The sequence below is a fragment of the Myxocyprinus asiaticus genome, chromosome 45 (genome assembly GCF_019703515.2).
Source record: "Myxocyprinus asiaticus isolate MX2 ecotype Aquarium Trade chromosome 45, UBuf_Myxa_2, whole genome shotgun sequence".
Classification (NCBI taxonomy): Eukaryota; Metazoa; Chordata; class Actinopteri; order Cypriniformes; family Catostomidae; genus Myxocyprinus; species Myxocyprinus asiaticus.
This window is the reverse complement of record NC_059388.1, coordinates 22438004-22460228: the sequence shown is the minus strand read 5'-3', so window position 1 is coordinate 22460228 and position 22225 is coordinate 22438004. Positions and strand designations below refer to the sequence as shown.

Sequence of the window (22225 nt, the reverse complement as noted above, 5' to 3'; positions counted from 1 at the left end):
TGCCTTTGGGACAGCAGGGACACCAAGGTGCACTTCCACAAGCGGGACAGGCCACAGCGGACCGCGTTCTCTGTGGGAAGGAACAACGTCAAGTGGGAGCCACTGGTGGACCCCCGGAAGTTGCTGATCAAATTGGGCCTTATGAAACAATTTGTCAGAGCTCTAAATAAGGAGTCGGCAGCCTTCAAGTACCTTCAAGACATCTTCCCTAAGCTGTCTGAGGCAAAGGTCAAAGCTGGTGTCTTCGTCGGACCACAGGTAAAGAAGGATTTTGGATTCATATGTTGTTTTTTTCTGACTTTATGTGAATGAAAAGACACAAATTTGCCCGTTTTCTCATTGGAAATAGGTAAATTTCAAAATATCACTGTCCTGGTCACAAAAGCAAAGTTTGTGGGGAATAATAACCATTTTCTATACTTTTGAGGCATAAGCAATTAGGAAATAACACTTACTACCCAGGAACAAAAATTGTGTTACATAGTGTAATTTAAACAGCACATTTTTACATTCTCAGTTTCAAAACAACATTTTAACCATTGCATACATGTTTCGAAAAATGTTTCAAGACACTGTGGCACATTCTTTCTAATTATTAGAGGTGATGCAATAAGTAATGCAACTAGAGTGTAGAAAATGAATATGCAAATAATATTTTCTCTGTCTGTCAACCTACAAATGGTTTGTTTATAGCTTTATAGCTTGTCCTTGCACAGACGAACAGAATATAGTATTTTAGAGAAATAAAAAGAAAAAAACCTTTAAGACAACAAAATTCCACTTACATCTCATAAGACAAGTTGCTTAGGGTTTAAAAAACCCCAACATTACACAAATTAAGAGCATATTCACATGAAGAGGTTTCTGTTACTATTCTGCTGTAGTTGTAGAAGTGTCAATCAGCTCACAAACATAACACCACACAAACTGCAGCCTATCAAGACCTTAACCCTTGAAGGACCTCCCAGGTCAGTTTGACCCATTTTAGATTTATTTATACATAGGAGACTTTTTCTTAAAAAAATAAAATAAAATAAAACAAATGTAGAATAAATGCAAATAAAAGTTTCTTATGAGGGAAAGAAGATGACTCATTATTTTTGATTTGCATACAAATATTTGACTTAGTATACCAAAAATGACTGAAATATGCACTAGGAAATTAGTAATAAAATTTGTTAATTTGGATGTTGAGTTGTAATTAAAAATGCTGGGTCCATTTGACCCGGTGATGTTTACAGAGGAACTTGACTGACCAAGGAAGGGTTAAATAAATAAAATATATGTTTGTGGATTGATTTATGATTTATAAGTGAGGTAATCAATGATGCGCTGTGAAATATCCAATTTGGGGACCAGTTCAAGAGCTCTGGTGCCCAGCACAGTCCTTAGGACGATACGGCATAGCTGCTGCAGAGACAGAGGATTACCTGACAAAACACACAGCATGCAGAACAAATACTGTAACACATCAGATTTAACAACAGACATATTTATTTTTATATAGTGCTTTATAAAGACCAACATACTCTCATAGTGCAACAGACAGAGATTAGTGGGTGAGCCAGATTTTGTGTAGTCTCTTGGCTTGTGGCCCAAGTTATCGCTTATATTGACATCACCACCAAACTCCACCAACAGTTCCACCAGTTCTTCTCTCTCTGCTCTCGCTGCATGATGCAGTGCCGTCTCATGGAACTTGGTGGCATTTACCTTTGCACCTTTTAAACAATTATGTATAAATACTTCAATAAAAGTATTTTGAGATATGGATCAATTGTATTGATCTAAAATTGTGCCTCATAAATTAAATAAATAATATATAATAAACAAAAATAATTAAAAAGTTAATCATCTAACTTCCTCATTGGCTTCCTCCTCACCAGCATTGAGCAACAGTAGGGAACAATCCAGGTGTGCTTTAGCACAGGCAGCATGTAACGGGGTCCCAAAGTAAATGTCAAAGGCCTCCAGCAGTGCTCCTTTAGCTATCATAAGCTTCACACAGTCTGGATTACCTGCAAAAGATTCACTGTCCATTACCAACATGAGAACACATGCATGGATAACAACATACATACAGTCCTCTCAGCTGTCTCACCCCGTATGCAGGCCTCATGGAGGGGTGAAGCTGTGAGGGCAGTCAGGGATGGGTTGACAGACGCTCCGTGATCCACCAGCAGTTTGACACTTTCTATACTGCCAGCAGCACAGGCGTGACACAGAGGAGTACTGCCATGGATTGTACGTACATCCACCTGTAAACAACAACAACAACAACAAAACCGTATCAGTTTCTAACAAAATGCTTTGAGGCTGATTCTTATTATGGAGGAAATACATAGTAACAGTGATAGATCCCTATAGAGAGTATTGATTGGGGAGAGTGGATACTGGATCAAATACTCAAGAGTACTTCTCATATAGCATGGTGGGTTCTCCGTATGTCTGGCGCGTTAACCCACCTGAGCTCCAGCCATCAACAGTATTTTAACACAGTTTGGGTGCCCCTGGATACAGGCATCATGCAGAGGAGTGAAGTTGTCCACAGTCACAATATTCACTGATGCTCCTGCTTCTATCAGCTCCTTTAACTGCAGAGCTCGACCCAGAGACGCAGCCTCATGTACCGGCGTTCGGTCAGCCCAGTGACCTTTAAATGCACGTTACATTCATAATTCATTTATTTAGTTTTTATGTGTGAATACACCCTCCTGTTGTTCAGCAAAAATATTCTCACCCCTCCATTACACAGCAATATTAGGTAAATACAAAGACTGGAGTCTATAATGTATTATGTGTAGTATTGGAAGACAAACAACTCACCAATATCTCCATAAAATGTTGACCTGGCTGCAGTGACTTCCATAATTTGATTAGTTTAGCTAACATTTAACACATTTTCCTTGCTAGCAGGCAACATGAGAAAGTACGTGTGGTTTGCGACACTATACGATTGAATACGGCAAATGCCCAACGGATTCTGGGAGATGTAGTTCCTCCAAAGTTTGGCACTCTCGGTCCTAGAAATAGCACAAGCTCACAACCAATATCACAACTTTAAATATATAATCTTTTTGAATGGCAAAACATAATATTGTTATACTAATAAAGCTTATTAATGCTCAGTTGATTTAATGCAGTCACTTTAAATAAAAGATAAACCTGCCTTAACGTCTCAGTGATGAAATGCACTTTGGATCGCATCATTTATATGTATAAATGTTTTCCATCTGAAAGGACTAAATATTAAATGAAACAAATGACAATAAAATGCAAAGTAATCTCTTCAGTAATCATAATACTTTTTGAATGTAACTATTCTAATTACCAATGATTTAAATTGTAACTGTAGTGGAATACAGTTACTTATATTTTGTATTTTAAATACGTAATCCCGTTACATGTATCCCGTTACTCCCCAACCCTGTGGGTGTGTATGTATATATTAGTATACAGCACATTGGTGCCTTATTGGCACTTCCTTTTTGAACATTATGTATTTGGTAAAATGTCTAAAGAAACAAAACAAACTCAGTTTTCCACAAGTTAACATTTTTACTTCGCAGTACAGAAATCATTTGAGCCCCATTCGTTCAGCATTTGTTTAAAACATTGGTGACAATTTGCACAGGGCCCCGGTCATGTCAATACTGCCTTAGACATTTTGGTCCTTTCTTAACACATCAAAGCTGCTGAGGAGAACTCAGCAACTACTGCTTGCTCCTCTCTCTGCTCTGAGATGAGAGAGGAGAGCTCCCCTAACAAGCAGCTTTTCCCATTGACATGTGATAGCCTCCCTGTTTAGTGGCCTTAGAATTATGCATAACCAATCAGAAAAGAGATGCAAAGCTGAAGGGAAACACCACCAAAGCACCCCACCATTCCAACAATTAGCACAATTTACAGCTAATAGGGGGTCAGTTAGGCCAAATGAATGTAGCTTTACATTAGCATATTGCAAAACGAATACTGCCTGGTTGGACACCAATTACACAAAAGATTATCTACACTGTGTGCTTGATACTTCCCTTCGATCTGTAAACGTAGAAATTGGAGATATTTCCAACAAAAGATTCTGAACTAGTTTAAACACCAGTTGTAGTTTGTAGGAAAATAGAACAATGACTCCCTGGAAGTTGTCTTGGTAGTAGATAGTTTCTTCTAAAAATAATGAGGAAAACATGTTCTGTTAACCTGCCCAAACTCAACAGATCATTTTACAATTTTGCAAACCTGATCCCCCTCTGTATTTGGAAGGTTACCTTTACAGCCCACACCAGTCATTTTAAAAATATGCATTTCTTCATATCACTTGAATACATCTGATCATTTGGCATTTTTGGACTTTACACACCCCATGTCTAAGCAGGTTGAAATAAAGACCACATGATGGTAACTGAATACAGGGCGTTGATAAACAATCAGTGCAAAATGTATCTAGTTTCCTGATTATAAAAAGCAGACTTGCAGAACCTTTTCCCCCGAAAATGCTAAATTTTTAACTGTTTACATGAAATTCCATTATGGGCAAAACATACACTTAAGACAGCCAGCTTGCCCAATTTGGTTGCCATTGTTTTTTTTTTTTTGTTTTTTTTTTTTATGTTAAGATTATGATCGTCTGAATATCCGATATTCAAGAGCAGCTGGAACTAGTTTACTGGTCGGCAGCATCTCCAAAGATGTCGTTCTTCTTGCGTTCCATTTCGGCGAAGTCAAACTCTGTGCCGGTCATTCGCTTGTAGATGTCTTTAATGTCGTCGCAGGTTGTCTCAAAGTGGGTTGTGGCATCATAGGAGCGAGAGATGAAGATCTAGATGGAGACAAAAACATTTATTTATTGGATAGCACCATAAACACAGCATGAAATAAACACAAACCGTTTCCTTTAATAAATGTCCTTGGTTTAGTGTGCACAATTCACCATTGCACATTATTCTCAAGACAAAATTTTTCACTCTCTTTTTGTCAAAATGTTAAGTTACTTCAATTCCACAACAACTTTTCTGAATATGTACATACTAAATTTGCTTCAATCAGGGGGTTGTGCCCAGAGCACTTACCTGGCTGTCAGCTCCCAAGTCAGTTGGTGCATACAGATCGCTAATGCTCACAAACCTGCAAAAAGATCACACCCAGCGAGATTATCTCCTTTATCTGATTACATGCACACCAAGGTAAACTTCAGATATCAGCAAGCACAAAACACACAAACATACTTTTGCTCAACTGGTTCCAAAAGGTCCAGGGCTGGTTTGATCTCTTTCTCAGGGTCGTTGGTTTCCACAGTAGTGCTGACGATGGCCACATATTTACCCTGTGCTGCCACGTTGTGTGCGTAGGAGATCATGCACACATATATATCTAAAACAAAAAATAATCTTTAATTAAAACTCTACACTGAACATATTAATAAACAATGTTTATTAAAAAAAAAAAAAGAATAAAATGATCTGAGAATTTGATTGAATAATAACCAGTAAAGATTAGAGTGCTGTAGCTTCCTGTCAAACTAACCATGCTTCCGGTTGACCTGGTTCTGAGGGATGATTATCTGGCAGGAGTTGGCGTCGCTGGTGTTTTTGATGGGGTGGCTCATGATGCAGATAACCCGGATCACCTGGCCCACCTTGTTGACTTGGTTCATGACATAGCTGGGGTCGCAAATCAGCTGCTTACAGCGTGCAATCTGACCACGAGGAATATAAATATTAAATACGAAAAAACATTATGATGATTCTGTATCTGGTTTCATACATTCACAACTCACAGACTACAACAGAAACTCACCTCCCCCTCAGATTTGACGCCCACCACTTTGCCATTCTCTACGACAATCTCCTCAATGGGCTTGTTCAACATGTAGGTTCCTCCATAAATGGCACTTAATCTACAAGTGACAAAAACATACCTCTAGTTCCTGCAAAAAGTATTGCAACTGGAGCACATCACACATATACAGAATAGTCACACATTACTGTTTAAATGACTTTTTGTATACTGTAAAGCATTCTGTAACTGGCAATCCAAAAGAAGTATTCCAGCTTGAACTATCATTACACTGCAATGTTTGTGGCCTATGCACCCAAGATTTTCACTCATTATAACACTTGTATTTATTTTATATATATATATATATATATATATATATATATATATATATATACACACACACACACACACACACACACACACACACACACACACACACACACACCGTGTATATGGTGAGTGAAAGTCATTTGAAATAATTTACACTGAATGTTTGGGGTAGAGGATAAAGTTGGAGATCTCACCTGGCAAAGCCTTGGGGCAGCTCTCCCAGACCATAGAGAGGGTACAGATATGGACTCTTCCCATACCGTGCCAAAGACTCGCTGTATAACTTAATCCTGTTTATCGTATCCATGCAGGGCTGATCCAGGTAGCTGGATGGATAAAGAGCACAAACACACACAAACAGGTTTAACTTCAGCACATAAGAAAGCGTTTTGCTTTTACAGCATTCAAGGTTCCCTTCCTTCATAAGGGATAAATAAACATTGTTTAAGTTCACTTCTGAAGCAAAGATTTGACTCACTCATCTGTGCGGTAGAGTGCGAGAGCGTGGCCGGTAAAGTCGACGACATCCTGTCCGAGGTCAAACTTTTTGTACACATCCCGCATGGTGGTTTTTTTAGGGTCCACTCCCTCCAAGGTCTTTGGGTCATTTTCATCAAAGTTGGCAACAAACACGAGGAACTTCCTGAACCGTCTCTTCTCAAAAAGTCCCATGAGGCCTGAAAGATAATGAACATACATTTCAAATACAAAAGCATACACACTTTTTGGGTAGATCTAACTATAGATTACTTCTGTTTTAGGAACGTACCACGCAAGCATCTCGAACTTAGCTTGCAAAAATGAAAGAGGAACCACAAAACAGTTTTACACCCCACACTAATTTCATTATAGTATAAAATTAATCAAAAGGGCTGTGAGTGCTGTGAGATGTCTAAAACCAGCACTTGATTGTAATTCCTCTAGCTGTCATACTAACCTTTGTCATCTGTTCAGAAAATAAAACACTCAATGCCCATATCACAGAAAGAACTACTTGGCTACAGTCTCAGCCTCAGATGGTATGCCCTTGAACCATCCACAGCATAAATAAATGGCAAGAGCTGGCTAAATTTGCCAGCTCAATTCTGACTGGCAGGCAACTTCCAGGAGTCGGGGTGCACCCGTTTTTACCAGTCTGTCCTGAAATGAAGTCGTGTTTATATGGTATGGGACATTTGAAAAAGAACGAATCACTTGTCTTCATAACATCAGATCTTTATGATACAGTTTTGTTTGAGGTAATTAATAGCAAAGTTATATTTGTAAATAAGTACTTGCACAGCAGATTTGATTACAAAGTCTAAACACTCCCGCCAATTTCTTTTTCTGTACAAATGTTTCCAAAAATTACTGGCCCTGTGTTTTGCTTTCAGCGTTCGCCCCTAAATGGCACATAAAAACAACATGAACTGTGGTTGATGGCTTTACATTTTATTAAACTAGACAGTCTCTTTCTGACTAAATCTGTGATTCCTGGCCAAAATAATCTGCAAAGTGGATCAGACTTGGTCAAAAGTAAGGCTCTGTGAGGCTAAGTTGGCCTTGACTTCTTGAAAGACAGGTAGTATGTTCCTGAACAAATTAAAAAGGTTCCTTCATTTCATCGCCATTAGCTATAGTTGCTATAGTTAATAACAAATAGCTGGAATTTCATGCAAGAATTCAAATCTGAGTGGTAATAACTACATAAATGTTACTTACTGGATGCCAGTGCTTCAGTCTCAGTAGAGGGCACTTTGTAGATACTGCCCTTTTTGTAGACAAAACTGCCCTCGATTACTTTAAAGTCCAGGTAACGTGTCACCTCTGTGATCAACAGCATACGGACCAGCTGACCTATATATGCAAAGACACATGTATCATTGGAGGCTTCAAAAATGATAAAATAAGTAATTAACTACATACACGCACCCCCTGCATTTCCTCTTTAAAACAATATTTTCATCAATCTACAATTCTCCTTAAATATCTGATGCATTTCAAACATGACAGGAAATTGCTAAGCAACGGGATAAGCGTGACTGAGGAATCCAGCAGCACCTGGCGCAGAGCGATCCTGAATGTGCTGGGTATTTGGCCGAGATTATAGATTCCTAGCAGTGATGACTGAAGCGTTTATGTACAGAGTGGGATGTTGTTGCGTCTTACCATTGGCCATTAGAAACTTGGGAATAAGGTCCACGTTCCAATCGCGACCCTTTCCCATGGATTCAGGAGGGCTGCCTGGAAGGCTAAAGCGCTTGTACAACTACAAACACACCGGGAAACAGTGTTAGCAAAGTCTTAAGAGCAGAGTCTTTCCCATGACCAAACTTCAATAATATAATAGCTCCATGATGCTAAATTTAAAAAGGGATAGTTTGCACAAAAATGAAATTATCATTTACATCTACTCTAATCCTGTTCCAAACCCATATGAAAAGAGATGCTGGGCAAAATGTGAGCCCGAGTAACCATTCACTTCCACCGTACTGAAAAAAAGAAAAGTGAATTGTGACTGAGGCGATCATTCTGCCTAACATCTCCTTTTGTGTTCCATGAAAGAAAGTCATACAAGTTTGGAACAACATGACCGTGGGTAAAATGACAGAACCTCTACAGAAATTTAGATAACAGTGTGGGGTTAGAGGTTAAACAGGTCAAACAGAGACTTACATCCTCCAGAGGGGTGATGGAGGCACTCTCCCCTCCATAGTATGAGTTCCTGTCCATGTGTAACACCTTCTTCCCCTTCACGGACATGATCCCAGACAGGATGCATTCCTACAGGAAACAAAGTACAACATACAGTATGTAAGACACATGCAGCAGGACTTCTGACCAAACCATAAAAAATAAAAATCTGTCATGATTATAGAGCGCAACAGTGCCTGTCCACTTTAACAGTCATCTGGGTTCCGAAAGTAATTTTCCCATTCATTTTTCCCCCTAGGCATTTCATAAAGTCCTTCATAAAAGAGTTGTAAGCCATGAACAAAACCAACCAGCTCCGTGGTGAATCACATCATCACAAACTTTGTTTTAAGGCATAAAAGTATTTGAAAATCAGACAAAAAGACAAAGGTACAAAGTTGTGTACTTACAGTCTTTCATGAGGGCTGCACTGGGAACTACAATCCCATGAAGCATTACGAATTATATTATTAAGATGGGTATATAACTATTGATAAGCATAGAAACAATATATTTTACGTTTATTGCGAAATATCCCGATATGTACAAATAGATAAGTAGTTTAAGGGAGATTGACTCATTTACGTTATTCAAAGTAGAGGTCGACCGATAGTGGATTTTGCCAATACCGATAAGGTGTTGGAAAAGCCCAATAACAGATAGTCTTTAAAACTGATTTATAGAAAGTCAAAAACAATTCTTATACTTTTATGGCGGGGAAATAGTCCAAAATGGATAAAATCCCAGATGCAGTTATTTGTTCAACCAAAATCCCAAAAATAAACAAATGAATTATTTATTTATTAAGTATAAATAAGCCCAAAACACACCAAGTAGCACTCAAATAGTGCGCACCGCTGTGAAGGCTAAAAATAGCCGCTAGTGCATCACCAGCTTGTGCGTGAGATTGTGTCAACAGCAGCACCATTCACTAACGTGCTGGCGCTGCGCATACTATACATTTACTTATTAAACACAGCGTTTTGTGATTCACAGAGCTATCGCACATCTTCAAGTGGCTTTGAATAAAATGCACGAGTCAAATGAACTACTTTAATGGTGTTTTTATGGTTCTTTTATATCATTTTTGGAGCTTGACTGTAACGAACATGACTAACACACAGTATCGGATTTAGATCGGGCTCGTCGGACCGATACCCGATCCAGGTATCAGATCGGTGCAACCCTAATTTAAAACAATTTATATATCTCAAACATTTGACACTTAGGACAATAGACCTTTTTACAGACTGTGATGACGCATTTCTGCCTTATTTAGCAGCGTAAATCTAGCAAACTTTTTATATGATAATTTTTTTTTAAATATTAAGTGTATGTTTATAACATTATGCTTTGTGTTATATTACCCTGGAATTAGTTTTAAAAAATGAATTAACACAGCTGCGAAGGGGTTTCTATTACAGCTGCTGAGAGAGTGACAGTAAATTTGGCATCTTCTCCCATCTGACTGTCTTAATCCACCGCTCTCTATTGTTTTTTTTTGTCTACTGGAAAGTCATTCAAATGTAATAGTGGATTTGTTTTTTTTTTTTTTGCTATTGGAGCAAATGGTTAAGTGAAAATAAGATTTCCTGTGGTCTCCCGTTCACTGCTGTTGAAGATCACCCTGCAATCATTTACTTCCACGTTCCAAAACCCGGAGTGTGAAAAAGGTCTATTGAGGGACATGTACACAACTATTACACAAGGTGCACACATTCATTGATGCTCAAGAAGACCAAACACTACTATATGCATACTATACTTTATGTAAATATCTGTAATGCAGATTCTGAAGAGCAGTCCTAAATAAAAAAAAATGTTCTCTCTTATTTAGATAAATTATGAACGGGTGTGAACATTTGAGACAAGAGAATGCAAACTTATCTTCTCAACTATATAAACTGTTTATTAAACCTCCGATTAATGGGTTATCAGCTGTCTTCCTTTTCTTCGGCTTTCTATCTTGTTTCTGAACAGCAATCTAAATTGAGCTCTTGGTACGTTACGTCATTGTTTTGGTCAATGCTCGCTTGTGTCCCTATGTGAACCATCACGAACAACAGGTAGCTGGCTGCAGTTCACTTAACGACCACAGGTGTCATTAATAACAAGGGTTTCTGAATCTTACATACTGCACCTTTAAGAACGTGAAATGTCAGAATAATAGTAGAGAGAATTATTTATTTCAGCTTTTATTTCTTTCATCACATTCCCAGTGGGTCAGAAGTTTACATACACTTTGTTAGTATTTGGTAGCATTGCCTTTAAATTGTTTATACTTGGGTCAAAATGTTTTGGGTAGCCTTCCACAAGCTTCTCACAATAAGTTGCTGGAATTTTGGCCCATTCCTCCAGACAGAACTGGTGTAACCGAGTCAGGTTTGTAGGCCTCCTTGCTCACACACGCTTTTTCAGTTCTGCCCACAAATTTTCTATCAGATTGAGGTCAGGGCTTTGTGATGGCCACTCCAATACCTTGACTTTGTTGTCCTTGAGCCATTTTGCCACAACTTTGGTGGTATGCTTGGGATCATTGTCCATTTGGAAGACCCATTTGCGACTGAGCTTTAACTTCCTGGCTGATGTCTTGAGATGTTGCTTCAATATATCCACATAATTTTCCTTCCTCATGATGCCATCTATTTTGTGAAGTGCACCAGTCCCTCCTGCAGCAAAGCACCCCCACAACATGATGCTGCCACCTCCATGCTTCATGGCTGGGATGGTGTTCTTCAGCTTGCAAGCCTCACCCTTTTTCCTTCAAACATAATGATGGTCATTATGGCCAAACACTTAAGATTTTTGTTTCATCAGATCAGAGGACATTTCACCAAAACTCACCATGTGCACTTGCAAACAGTATTCTGGCTTTTTTATGGTGGTTTTGGAGCATTGGTTTCTTCCTTCCTGAGCAGCCTTTCAGGTTATGTTGATATAGGACTCATTTTATTGTGGATATAGACACTTGTCTACCCGTTTCATCCAGCATCTTCACAAGGTCATTTGCTGTTGTTCTGGGATTGATTTACACTTTTCGCACCAAACCACGTTCATCTCTAGGAGACAGAATGTGTCTCCTTCCTGAGCGGTATGATGGCTGCGTGGACCCATGGTGTTTATACTTGTGTACTATTGTTTGTACAGATGAATATGGTACCTTCAGCCATTTGGAAATTGCTCCCAATGATAAACCAGACTTATGGAAGTCCACAATTTTTTTTTCTGAGGTCTTCTGATTTCTTTTGATTTTCCCATGATGTCAAGCAGAGGCACCGAGTTTGAAGGTAAAATACATCCACAAGTCCACCTCCAATTCAGTACACCTCCTATCAGAAGCTAATTGGCTAACTGTCTAAAGGCTTGACATCATTTTCTGGAACTTTCCAAGCTTCTTAAAGGCACAGTTAACTTCTGACCAACTGGAATTGTGATATAGTCAATTAAAGGTGAAACAATCTCTGTAAACAATTGTTGGAAAAATTACTCATGTCATGCACAAAGTAGATGTCCTAAACAACTAAACCTAAACAAATCTGTGGGGTGGTTAAAAAAATTCGTTTTAATGACTTCAACCTAAGTGTATGTAAACTTCTGACTTCAACTGTATGTATTCATAGCAACATCTAGTGCAGTGGTTCTCAACTGGTTTTGCTTCAGTACCCAGATTTTACATAGGAAATCAAGTGGCAACCCACCATAGTAAAAATGTAACCTGTATTTAATGTATCCTGAGTCACATTTCCTTTCATCTTGCATAGTTTTGTTCATGGTTTAAGTATAAGGGCATGCATCAAATTACATTATTTTTGCTATTGATGTCAACAACAAAAGCTACAGGAAGTTTTCTCTCCCCCCTTTTAAAAATGTAAGAGCATATTTATTTATATGTTATGAGCCCATCATTTTCCCATTTGTTTCCTCATTTCAAACATCATTCAAACATAATTGCACAGGTGGAAAGGCTCCTCATCACCATGGTTAAGTCAACATAGCTAGTCTCAAATAATAGTAGGCTAATAATAATAATAATATATATACTAATGAAAAAAAAAAAAAAAAAATACTAGCCGAAACACATTTTGAAACTTTAACTACAACTGCCACTGTTGATCTAAAAATGAGGTCTAATAGATTCTACCTATAGATTATTTTATGTGAAACTATATGTCAAAATATAACAGCTACTTTTACTCGTGTAAAATCATGAAACAATTTTGTAAAGGTGGTGTGTATTTTATTTATTTATTTTTTTAGCGTATAGCACTGTGTTGTTCTTTTCCTCAGTGCTGTATGGCATGTCAGGGCAGCCTACTGTTTGAGAGGTTTGACTTGACTTCCTCCGTAACGCTTTAAACTAAAAAAGTCTCACTAGAATTGAAATGGGTCATATCAGTTTTGAGGTCTGTGCGCCGCAATATCGAGGGAAGCCCGGTAGTTGCGCGTGTGCATCAGAGAGCAGAGCAGATCATTAGCGCGAGCTGGTAGGCCTACCGTTACACTCGCGTGAATGCTTTAATCGCACCGCGAAAATATCTCAGTCCAGATGAGAAGACTTTAGCTGAATGCAAGATTATCATTAAATAATCTCTTCATTAAATATTATATTATCATTAAATTCTCTATCATTGGGCAGCCGCCAAAAAATCTTCAAATGGGAGAACCATGGCATTGTTCTTTCCCTGCTGTCCGTGACCAAGTCTGAGAAACTGATCTAGTGGTCTAGACTGATCTAAACACTGTTCTAAGTCCACTAGATAACGTCAATAAAAAAATAAAAAATAAATCTTTCATTTGAATTCTGGTCAAATTTAAGGTAAATTTGAATGTAGTTTCTCAGCCCAGCTGACAGCCCTATGCTGAACCATTATTTTCTCACACAAGCCATTATTAACGATTAGCCTAGCTGTAGCACAAGCAACAGACCTAAAGATCATGTGATATAGTGGACTTTACACAAAACGCAGGCCACTGAACAACACAATCAACGAAACATGATCTCTCAAAGTGATTAACAACAGAAACTCAAAGGCCTGTAAGCAACAACACAGCTTTCTTCATTGTGTCCACAAATCAAATTACTGCACACATTCATTTGAATTATGCAAGCTTTCGCAACAATACCCATCCAAAGTGGAGGTGAGCCAGAGCCTTAGCATTACAAATATGCAAGTAGAGTGCCTAAATAAGGAGGCTGCTTTGAATCACTGCGATAAGGAGCTATTGAGAAGGATCAATGCTGGTTTTGGATTTCATCTCAAAATGATAGCAGCAGGACTGGGTTACACACAATAAGATCTTGGCTACATCTCAGTTGATCTATTTAACACTAGGCTGTTGAATATGCAGCAATGTACTATAACTACAAACAGAAATTGTGTATGTTTTTGCTAGTTCACCCATCGGTCTATGACTGACTTTATGGATAATGTACAAACAATACCCAGTCCAAACCCTCACAACCAAATAGAGAAACCACCATATCAATGTACACCAAAAAGGTGGTTGAAAAGACTTTAACTTTTTTTTGGACCTCCGATAAAAAAAACCCCAAACAAACTGCTGTTTTACATTTAAAAAATCCAATTTCTTATCCTAGCACTTTAGACAAAAATCGATATCTTCATCTCAGCTGTTCATGAAAAAAGCTCAGCTGAAATAGGAGGACTGCCAAAAATATGCCCCATGAAGGCTGAGTTTATGGATTACTAAAGGAAAAATGTTGAAATGACTGTGTCCTAAAGTCAGAAAGGCTCTTCAGCAGCAATAAGGGTTAAACGTTAACGTTGGATGTAAAAATGTATGGTAGAGCCAAACAGGCCACAACAGCCTCTTTACTAACTAAAGAATCAGGCTTGTGTCACATGAAAGGCCAAAGCAATGCTTCTGTCATTCATCTTCCTCTTTCATTACTTTGAATACCTGCTGGAATCCAGAGCTTTGACTGTGACTGTCAGCATGTTATCATCATGACAGAAGTCATCAGACTCTGTCACTCTGCATAGCTGCTTGTCACTTCTCTCACTCTTTCACATCTTCCCTCTGAATTTTGATTAGATCTCCATTTTGTCTGTCGTCTTTGCCAGTCAATTCACTGCAGATGATTCATCACATTGTTTGGAGAAATAGAAGCATCTACACAATACCATACCTGCTGTCAATGCCTAGAGAGAACTACAAAGAGTAACAAGTGTTCGTACTTTATTGCAAAAGCTACAATAACAGGTTAAAATGACAAGTTAAATGTTGTCCTCATTGAAAGTGCTTCAATCCACCTTTTTCCTAAATGCATAAGTGTTCCGTGATCATAACGGAAGCCTGTTTTCTTTGTACATACACTCGCATTGGTTTAAGTCCACGATTTTCAAACTAGGGGGCACCAGAGCTTGTCAAGGGAGGCGCGGAGATGGATGATAAATTAACCAAGTAAAATCAAAAGATACATAAATACAATAAAAATTTATTGTCAAGATAAATGAAAATTAATAGCTTAATGGACCACAGTCCAGCTTAATAGACCATAGCTTTATGGCATTATAATAATATTAAATGACATGAATGAACGCATATCATGCGAGAGCGCATCCATGTACCGGGGTAGTTAGTTACGTTGCATCATTAACACTAGGTCTACACAATTGGAAAACTAATTGCGATTACAGCTGCCACCATTATCTCATTGTGAAAACTCCTGTTGAAATGGTTTTTATTTACGTGTTTTTGCAGGGGTTGAGTGTTCTAACCGATTACAGACATGTCCGTTGAGCAATGAAATGGCAATGGCCAATCAGAGTTGCTTAAATTGGTCCTTCGTCCTATCAGTAATGACAACTGATCCTAATGTGCAAGATTTAAACAGTCTGATGCCCATGCTTGCTTTCACCTCTGGTCGCGATGGCACATGAAAATTAATTCCAAGAACATCTCCTGACACTCGAAAAGAAACTGAAAAACAAAAGTGAAAAGCACTTTAGAATTATTTTGGATTCATTGCATGTTGCGCCACTCACTTGCAACATATATGGTAAATACACTGCAAATGAGCAACACAACAAAACTATAATGCTCCTGTTCTAATCAAGGCACAGATGCGATTTAAATAATTGATTATGCTGATTAGACAGCTTTGTTTGAAATAAACCATTCGCGAGAGTGCAGAACTCTACACAGTATATTCCGTAAACCTGCAGTGAGTGACAGCTACAGTCATTCAGTAATGGAAGAGTTCGTCTCGTTGCTCGATTTATGTACAATTTATTAAAAATATAATAAGTTTAGTTTTGTCATGTTAATAAGTAGGCCAATATGGATTTGATTTGTATAAAATAGCAATAAAGTAACAGCTTTAAGCTTGTTTTGGAGGTAAAGCCAACATAAAGAATATGGCATGAATGGCGTATTTCGTGAATCGCCGTCATTATTATCGTGTCTGCTCTAATAAGACCTATTTGCCCCACAGCTGCTAATGGCAGATTTAAAATTTTCAAAATATTTTCAAAAGCTTTTAATTCCCAAAGTGCATCTGTTAAGGCCAAATATTATCTAACGATGATCTTACATGAACAAGATCACTATCGAAGATCTACCAGGATGAATAGGTAGTAGGGCCCTATGCTGAGCTGCGAGCTTCAACAGTAAGTGAATGTGTGCTGCTTATACACAAACCGAAGGAAACACCCAAGCGTTACATCTATAATGTAGTTATATTTAATGCGTTATAGCTTTATTAAAGTTATAATATGGAAACAGATCATGTATATAACTACAAACTCTGAAATTGTCATTTCTGTGTGCGGTCAGTGCCTTTTCTATGAGTTGCGCGAAGTGTCCCGATCTAAGGGGGGTTGAGATTGAAACTGCACACGGCTGAGGCACACTATCACGGGGACGCTCATCCCTCGAGCACGCACACTTAATGCAGCTAGATTATAACGTAATGGCTCGCGACTTATTGAATCACAATATATGTCACTGCGCATTTGTTATCGTGTAGAAAATTGGTTTGGAGAGTGTTTTTCTGTGAGTTAAAGATGGATTGAAGTGAACAGAAAGGTGAGTCTTCGCCCCATTATACACTACAACAAAATAAGTTTTTGATTTGTTTTGGCTTGTTTTCCAATATAAATATCTATAACACCTTTAAAACAATGTACATTTTCTTAGCAGCTATACTGCAGAAGAAAAAATTGTTATCTGAGAATGTTGAATAAAATAATTAAAATATCTAAAAATCCTTTAAAAAAAAAAAAAAAAAAAGATGCATTCACCTGAGCAGCAGCATATAAGATGTTTAGACTTGCTTTTAGAGAATAGATTGAATACAATATATTTTGTCTTTCGCAGAAAGATAACCAAGTGAAAAAATACACATATACATAATACACTCTCTTAAAGCAAGCCTAAATATCTTATATGTTGCTTCTGAAGTTAATGTATCTTGTTTTAAGGATTTTTAGACAATTTTAATGGAAAACAAGACAAAAACACTTGATAACAATTGGATTTTTTGCAGTTAATTTTTTACTGAATTAAACTTAAAAGTATTTTCCCCCCCCTTTAATTCAGTGAATGTTGTTTAGAGGTATTTTTAAAGATGATTTTGTCCTCTTTATTGTTAGTAAGAAAGTTTAATACAACCTTTTAAGTCTGGGCACAAGCTGAATAATCAGTTAAGAGTTAATGATTAACCGTTGCAATAATCACCAATTAGTCGAATAATCATTCTAATAATCGTTAGATTAATCGATTATCAAAATAATCATTAGTTGAAGCCTTAGTTTAAAGCATCTGGTTCTCCGCCAAAACTTCAAAATTAAAGTCCATTTTAATTAGATGGCTGAAAAGGAAAAAATGCGACAGTAATATATTACTTCTGTATAGCAAAATGTTATATTTAATGTAGTAGTAATAATAATGATAATATCAATAATTATTACATTATATCTAAGCAATATCTCACAAGCAAGATTTTATTTTCTGCTTTCATTGATACTGTGATGCTCTACTGTGCAGCACTGTATTTGACAAAATAAATAAAACTCAAATGTTGTGTTTTGTATTGTGATGAGGATCAGTATAGATGCTGTTCATTTAATAAAAATAATGCAATAATATTTTGAAAATTGTTTTCATTTGATTAAAATTCTACAGTATAAATTTATTTGATTAGACAGTTTTTTTAATGATAAAATATAATTAAACTTTAAAACCCAGAATTCAGAGAAAATAAAATGGAAAATACGAAATTTGGGAAAAAAATAAAACGGATTTCATAGGGCCCTTGGGTAGTCTCGCCACCACAGCACTTACGGAACACAGTAGTTAACTTGGTCAATTTAAATCGGCTGTTAATAAGTTTGAATATTGATATTAATATTGATAATAGGGTTATATTATTTACTGTACGCGGACCAATAATTTAAGCAGTAAATACACATATTGCATGTCTGATGGCAGTTTTTGATTTTATGCCACCTTTCTCAGGTTTTAGAGGTGTGTTACACATGAGGATGTGTATTTATTAACCTGTTACATGTCACAAAGGCATTTTGTGAATAATTCAGAAAAACCTACCTCAATAAATAAATAATATATATATATATATATATATACACACACACACACATACACACACACGTTTAAAATAACTTTTCTTAGGCCTAACATTAACACAAATTACAATATTTAATGATTAAAAAAACTGAAGCACAGCTTATATCCACATTAAAATCTGCTACTCTGAAGAACCACGCGATTGCCTACTTTGTGATGTTAGAGTAATTTAATCTTTTAATCGACATTAATCATTGACAATATCAAGGGCAATAATAGACAGTTATGATTTTTGTCAGTCATGCAGCCCCACTTAACACCTTTGTTATGATAGTTTTTATGAGAGCCAACAACTGCACAAGTTGAGCCTGAACTAATTTTTACTCCAACTATCACTCAAATGGTGGTTGTTCTCTGTTTGGATTACTCATTTTGGTAGTTTTTACATTGTTTCTTACGAAGACAGCAACCAAAAATAAATAAATAAATAAATAAAAATCCAAGTCATCATGGCACCGCCCAGTAGATGGTCAGGAATATTGTGGATACTTTGATAAAGGTCATTGTCAAAAGTCATAGTTCACCCACAAATGAAAATAATTCATTCAAAAGGTCATCATTTACTCGTGTTGTTCCGTAAAACACAGAAGGAGATTAGGCTGAATGGCAGCCTAAGTCACCATTCACTTTCATCAAATGAAGGAAAGATGCAATGCAAATGGTGACTGATGCAAAGAAAATGGTGACTGAGGCTGTCATTCTGCCTTATCACCTGCTGTGTAACAGGGAAGAATGTACATCACACTGGTTTGAAACATGAGGTTGTGCAAATGACAGAATTTTCATTTTTTTGGTGAACTGTTCCTATAAGCTTGCATGCATCTCATGTTTCCCCCTAAAATTTATTTTTGTGTGCATAATGCTGCTATACAAATTCCTGTTATTACAGAATATGTATAAATGAAACAACTGCTTTCCCAAAATGTTTGAAAAGTACATTTGAAACATTTGCTCAGTTAAGACTCAATGCTTTAACTTCTAGCCACCAAACTGGCTCGCTCAGGCTAAAGGGATTATGCAATAAGCCATGTAATACCAGAGCTGTACTACACTTCGGGGGCCATGGCCTCAGGAACTGCGAGGAATTCCTCATAAAACAGCAAAGACGGAACACTGTTTTTCATTTATCGCTCACATGCCATCCCATAACAACAGTTTACCATTCATGTCTGATTTGCAGAACTGAACACAAGACTTCAGAGTCTCAGTTCCTCTGTGGTGTGGACCAACGCCTTTCTGGCGCTCTACTGATAGCCAAAATCACCTTTGCACAAAATGTCTACTGTCAGCTTCCAAGTTCCCAGACTTCCTGTTTCCGGTTTTAAGTGAATCAATTCGCAAAGGTTTCTTTAAACACATTAAACCATTTCTACCCATAATAATATGGAGGGCCAACCTACTCAATTTAATTATTAAATACATAATGAAATTGTAAAAAAATCAATCAATCATTAAATCACAAAATAAATAAATATAGGTCCCGTGTATTTCATTTTAGTGTTCGTTTGCGTCCATTTTCATTTTAGCATCATCTTTGGGTTGGTTTTTCATTTAAGCATGAGCTTCCTGTCTTTCCATTTTCAGGGTTACGGCTATCAGCACGTCACACACCAAAACCTTTTAAAATCCATTTCTCTTTAGTGAATTTAAGAGCATTTTTTTCACACTGCAAGTTCTGCAACTATGGCAATAAGAGATTTGTAGATGAAGTTGCCAACCAAAACGTTGACAATAACTTAATTTTAACCCATAGAGAGAATGTAAGGGAAATGTTGGATGAAAGAAAAGCCATTAATGACTGTAACATTGGCTTAGTTGTAGATACTGTGAGAGGGTCGTTACGGAAGAGGACATCCTACTTTGAAAGGTAAAGCCCACTGTTGTCAAGTGGCATGCTGATAGCCGTAACCCTAAAAATGAAAATGAAAAGACATGAAGAAAAATAAACTCAAAGATAATTGTAAAATAAAAATGCCCTAATACTAAAATGAAATACAAGGGACATGTATTGATTTATTTAGTGAGTTAATTATTAATGTAATAATTGAATAGTTTTTTTTTTTTTTACAATTTCATTATGTATTTAATTTTTGTTTCACATATTTCTATAATTATTTAATTTTGAGTAATTTGGCCCTACATATAGTAAAAGAAGTCAAATGTGCCAACTCAATATCCAAAATCAATACGCTACAGACTTTGAGACTACAAATTAACTTCAGTTTATACATGTGTATTGGGTTGAATGTACCTTTATGTTTAAGGCAGAGTTCAAGAGGAGAAATAATTGAAACTGTGGACTTGACCCTGGCCTTGTGTTATGACTGAAAGGAGGAAGCTGTTCAGGGACAGTCCCCCAAAACAAATGATTATGGCCGCAAAGCAAAGTATAGTTGAAGTCAGGACTCAGGAGTAATTCTCATCACGAGTTTTTTTCCAGTCAAGCTTAATGCATAATCTCCAAGTAAAGATTTACGTCCCACAGCCTAGTCTACAACAATGTATACTATGGATAATGCTATTTCATGGTAAGCACCCAGAGGATGTGGGTTATGGCATGCATGTATCATGTCATCGGCGTTATTAGCATAAAACAACTTCCTGATTGTTAGTTTGTAATCTTCATCGAGTTTCCAACGTGATCAAATAAACATACTTTACTTTCAATGTAAGGTAATGGACAAAGCAATGAGGATTTTCTGTTTGGTTTGAGGGTGTGGTTGTTTACTGCCCTATACTGGCGAATTACTCATCTCAAACTGGGAAGAACACTACTTTGCCATTGCATTTCTAAGTAAAAAAAGATGAAATAATTCCCTTCACCACCCTTAAAATAACTATGAAGTCAGCGTCTTGTGGAATAACACCTCTGCACTGACGAAAGCATAGAAGTTACAGTTTTAAAACGCAGTCATAAATATGGCACGTTCACGTTATTCTAATATCTCAGATAAGTACGACCCAAAACCATTTCTTTTAACTAGTGATCATTTATTTGCTCAGAAGCAGAACCCAGGCTGTCTAATTGGCTCTGTCAAAATATGAAAGCCTCATTACAAGCGTGCTATCTGATCTAAAAAAAAAAAATCACACTAAAATAACAAAACATCGTTTTAAACCAAGAGCATTTGTGAGGCGCTATTAACCTGAAATACAATAACTAATAAATGCTTTAGAAAATGGGTTGTGTCTTTACAAAACACAATTTTGTAACTGAGGCCTGTGAGGCAGCGTTAGCCAGAGCGCCAACAGAAAACCCAGCAGTAATGATGATAAAGTTAGCATACATGGTTAGCATATCCAATACAATTAGACTGGAAGCTGATTAGCCTGAGGCTAACGTTAGTACTGTTGCTAATTAGCATTTCCCGTTCTGTTAGACTTGTTGCTGAAGAGCATGATGCTACACTTAGCATGTTAGAAATCAGCTTGCTACAACGAAACAGCCCTTGACTGTGCATTTTCTGTACAGTTTTAAATTATTTAACTATGCGTATCTCGATTATAAATGGGTTATTCAAAAACTATATACCGTTAGTCCAGTTCCCAGCACGATAACGTCGTATTCTTCATTCATTTTTCCTCGTCTTTAATACCCTTTTCCTTTGCGTCGGCCCGAAGAAAATGGAGATCTCGCAAAGCTGGAAATGAAAGAAGAGCGCTGTCACGTCACCCAAGTGGGTTTGGCGGGAGTGGGCGGGGCTAAGACGGTAGTCTCGTTCTAAGACGCAATTGGCAGGCCGTGCTGTCAATCACCAAGATCAAGGCGAAGTACTCCGCCCCCTACTCACAGTCACCTGCTTGACACAGTAGTAGCCAGTGAACACTGGTGGAT

At 37.3% G+C, this 22225-nt stretch overlaps 2 protein-coding genes across 3 annotated transcripts; both read right to left on the bottom strand.

Moving 5' to 3' along the window:
- Positions 1-347: 347 nt before the first annotated feature.
- LOC127435499 (ankyrin repeat and SOCS box protein 13-like) lies at positions 348-2957 on the bottom strand. Of its 2 annotated transcripts, XM_051689054.1 has the most exons (6): positions 2827-2957; positions 2466-2653; positions 2102-2258; positions 1884-2018; positions 1530-1721; positions 360-1430 (listed from the first exon to the last, which is right to left on the bottom strand). In XM_051689054.1, exons 1-6 carry the CDS (start codon positions 2867-2869, stop codon positions 1300-1302), a joined length of 846 nt encoding a protein of 281 aa, XP_051545014.1. In that variant the 5' UTR covers positions 2870-2957; the 3' UTR covers positions 360-1299. The 2 variants fall into 2 exon arrangements, with proteins under 2 accessions (XP_051545015.1, XP_051545014.1); XM_051689055.1 differs by lacking the exon at positions 2466-2653 and having other exon boundaries at positions 348-1430; positions 2827-2940.
- Positions 2958-3534: 577 nt separating this feature from the next.
- LOC127435495 (rab GDP dissociation inhibitor beta) lies at positions 3535-22059 on the bottom strand. Its single transcript, XM_051689047.1, has 11 exons — positions 21923-22059; positions 8761-8868; positions 8254-8353; positions 7807-7941; positions 6584-6782; positions 6300-6431; positions 5794-5893; positions 5521-5692; positions 5223-5367; positions 5067-5121; positions 3535-4816 (listed from the first exon to the last, which is right to left on the bottom strand). The coding sequence occupies exons 1-11, from the start codon at positions 21965-21967 to the stop codon at positions 4661-4663; spliced, it is 1347 nt and encodes a 448-aa protein (XP_051545007.1). The 5' UTR covers positions 21968-22059; the 3' UTR covers positions 3535-4660.
- Between the last annotated feature and the right edge of the window lie 166 nt (positions 22060-22225).

Bases quoted from the DNA above. Each gene is read 5' to 3' on its own strand.
- LOC127435495 (XM_051689047.1), bottom strand. From the start codon at position 21,967: ATGAATGAAGAATACGACGTTATCGTGCTGGGAACTGGACTAACG. The intron at 6,432-6,583 runs GTGAGTCAAATC...TTATCCATCCAG, and splicing joins GCACTCTACCGCACAGATGA to CTACCTGGATCAGCCCTGCA. The intron at 4,817-5,066 runs GTAAGTGCTCTG...GTCTCCATCTAG, and splicing joins ACTTGGGAGCTGACAGCCAG to ATCTTCATCTCTCGCTCCTA.
- LOC127435499 (XM_051689054.1), bottom strand. From the start codon at position 2,869: ATGGAAGTCACTGCAGCCAGGTCAACATTTTATGGAGATATTG. The intron at 1,722-1,883 runs GTGAGGAGGAAG...ATTGTTTAAAAG, and splicing joins CCTACTGTTGCTCAATGCTG to GTGCAAAGGTAAATGCCACC. The intron at 1,431-1,529 runs GTATGTTGGTCT...GTGTTTTGTCAG, and splicing joins CTGTCTGTTGCACTATGAGA to GTAATCCTCTGTCTCTGCAG.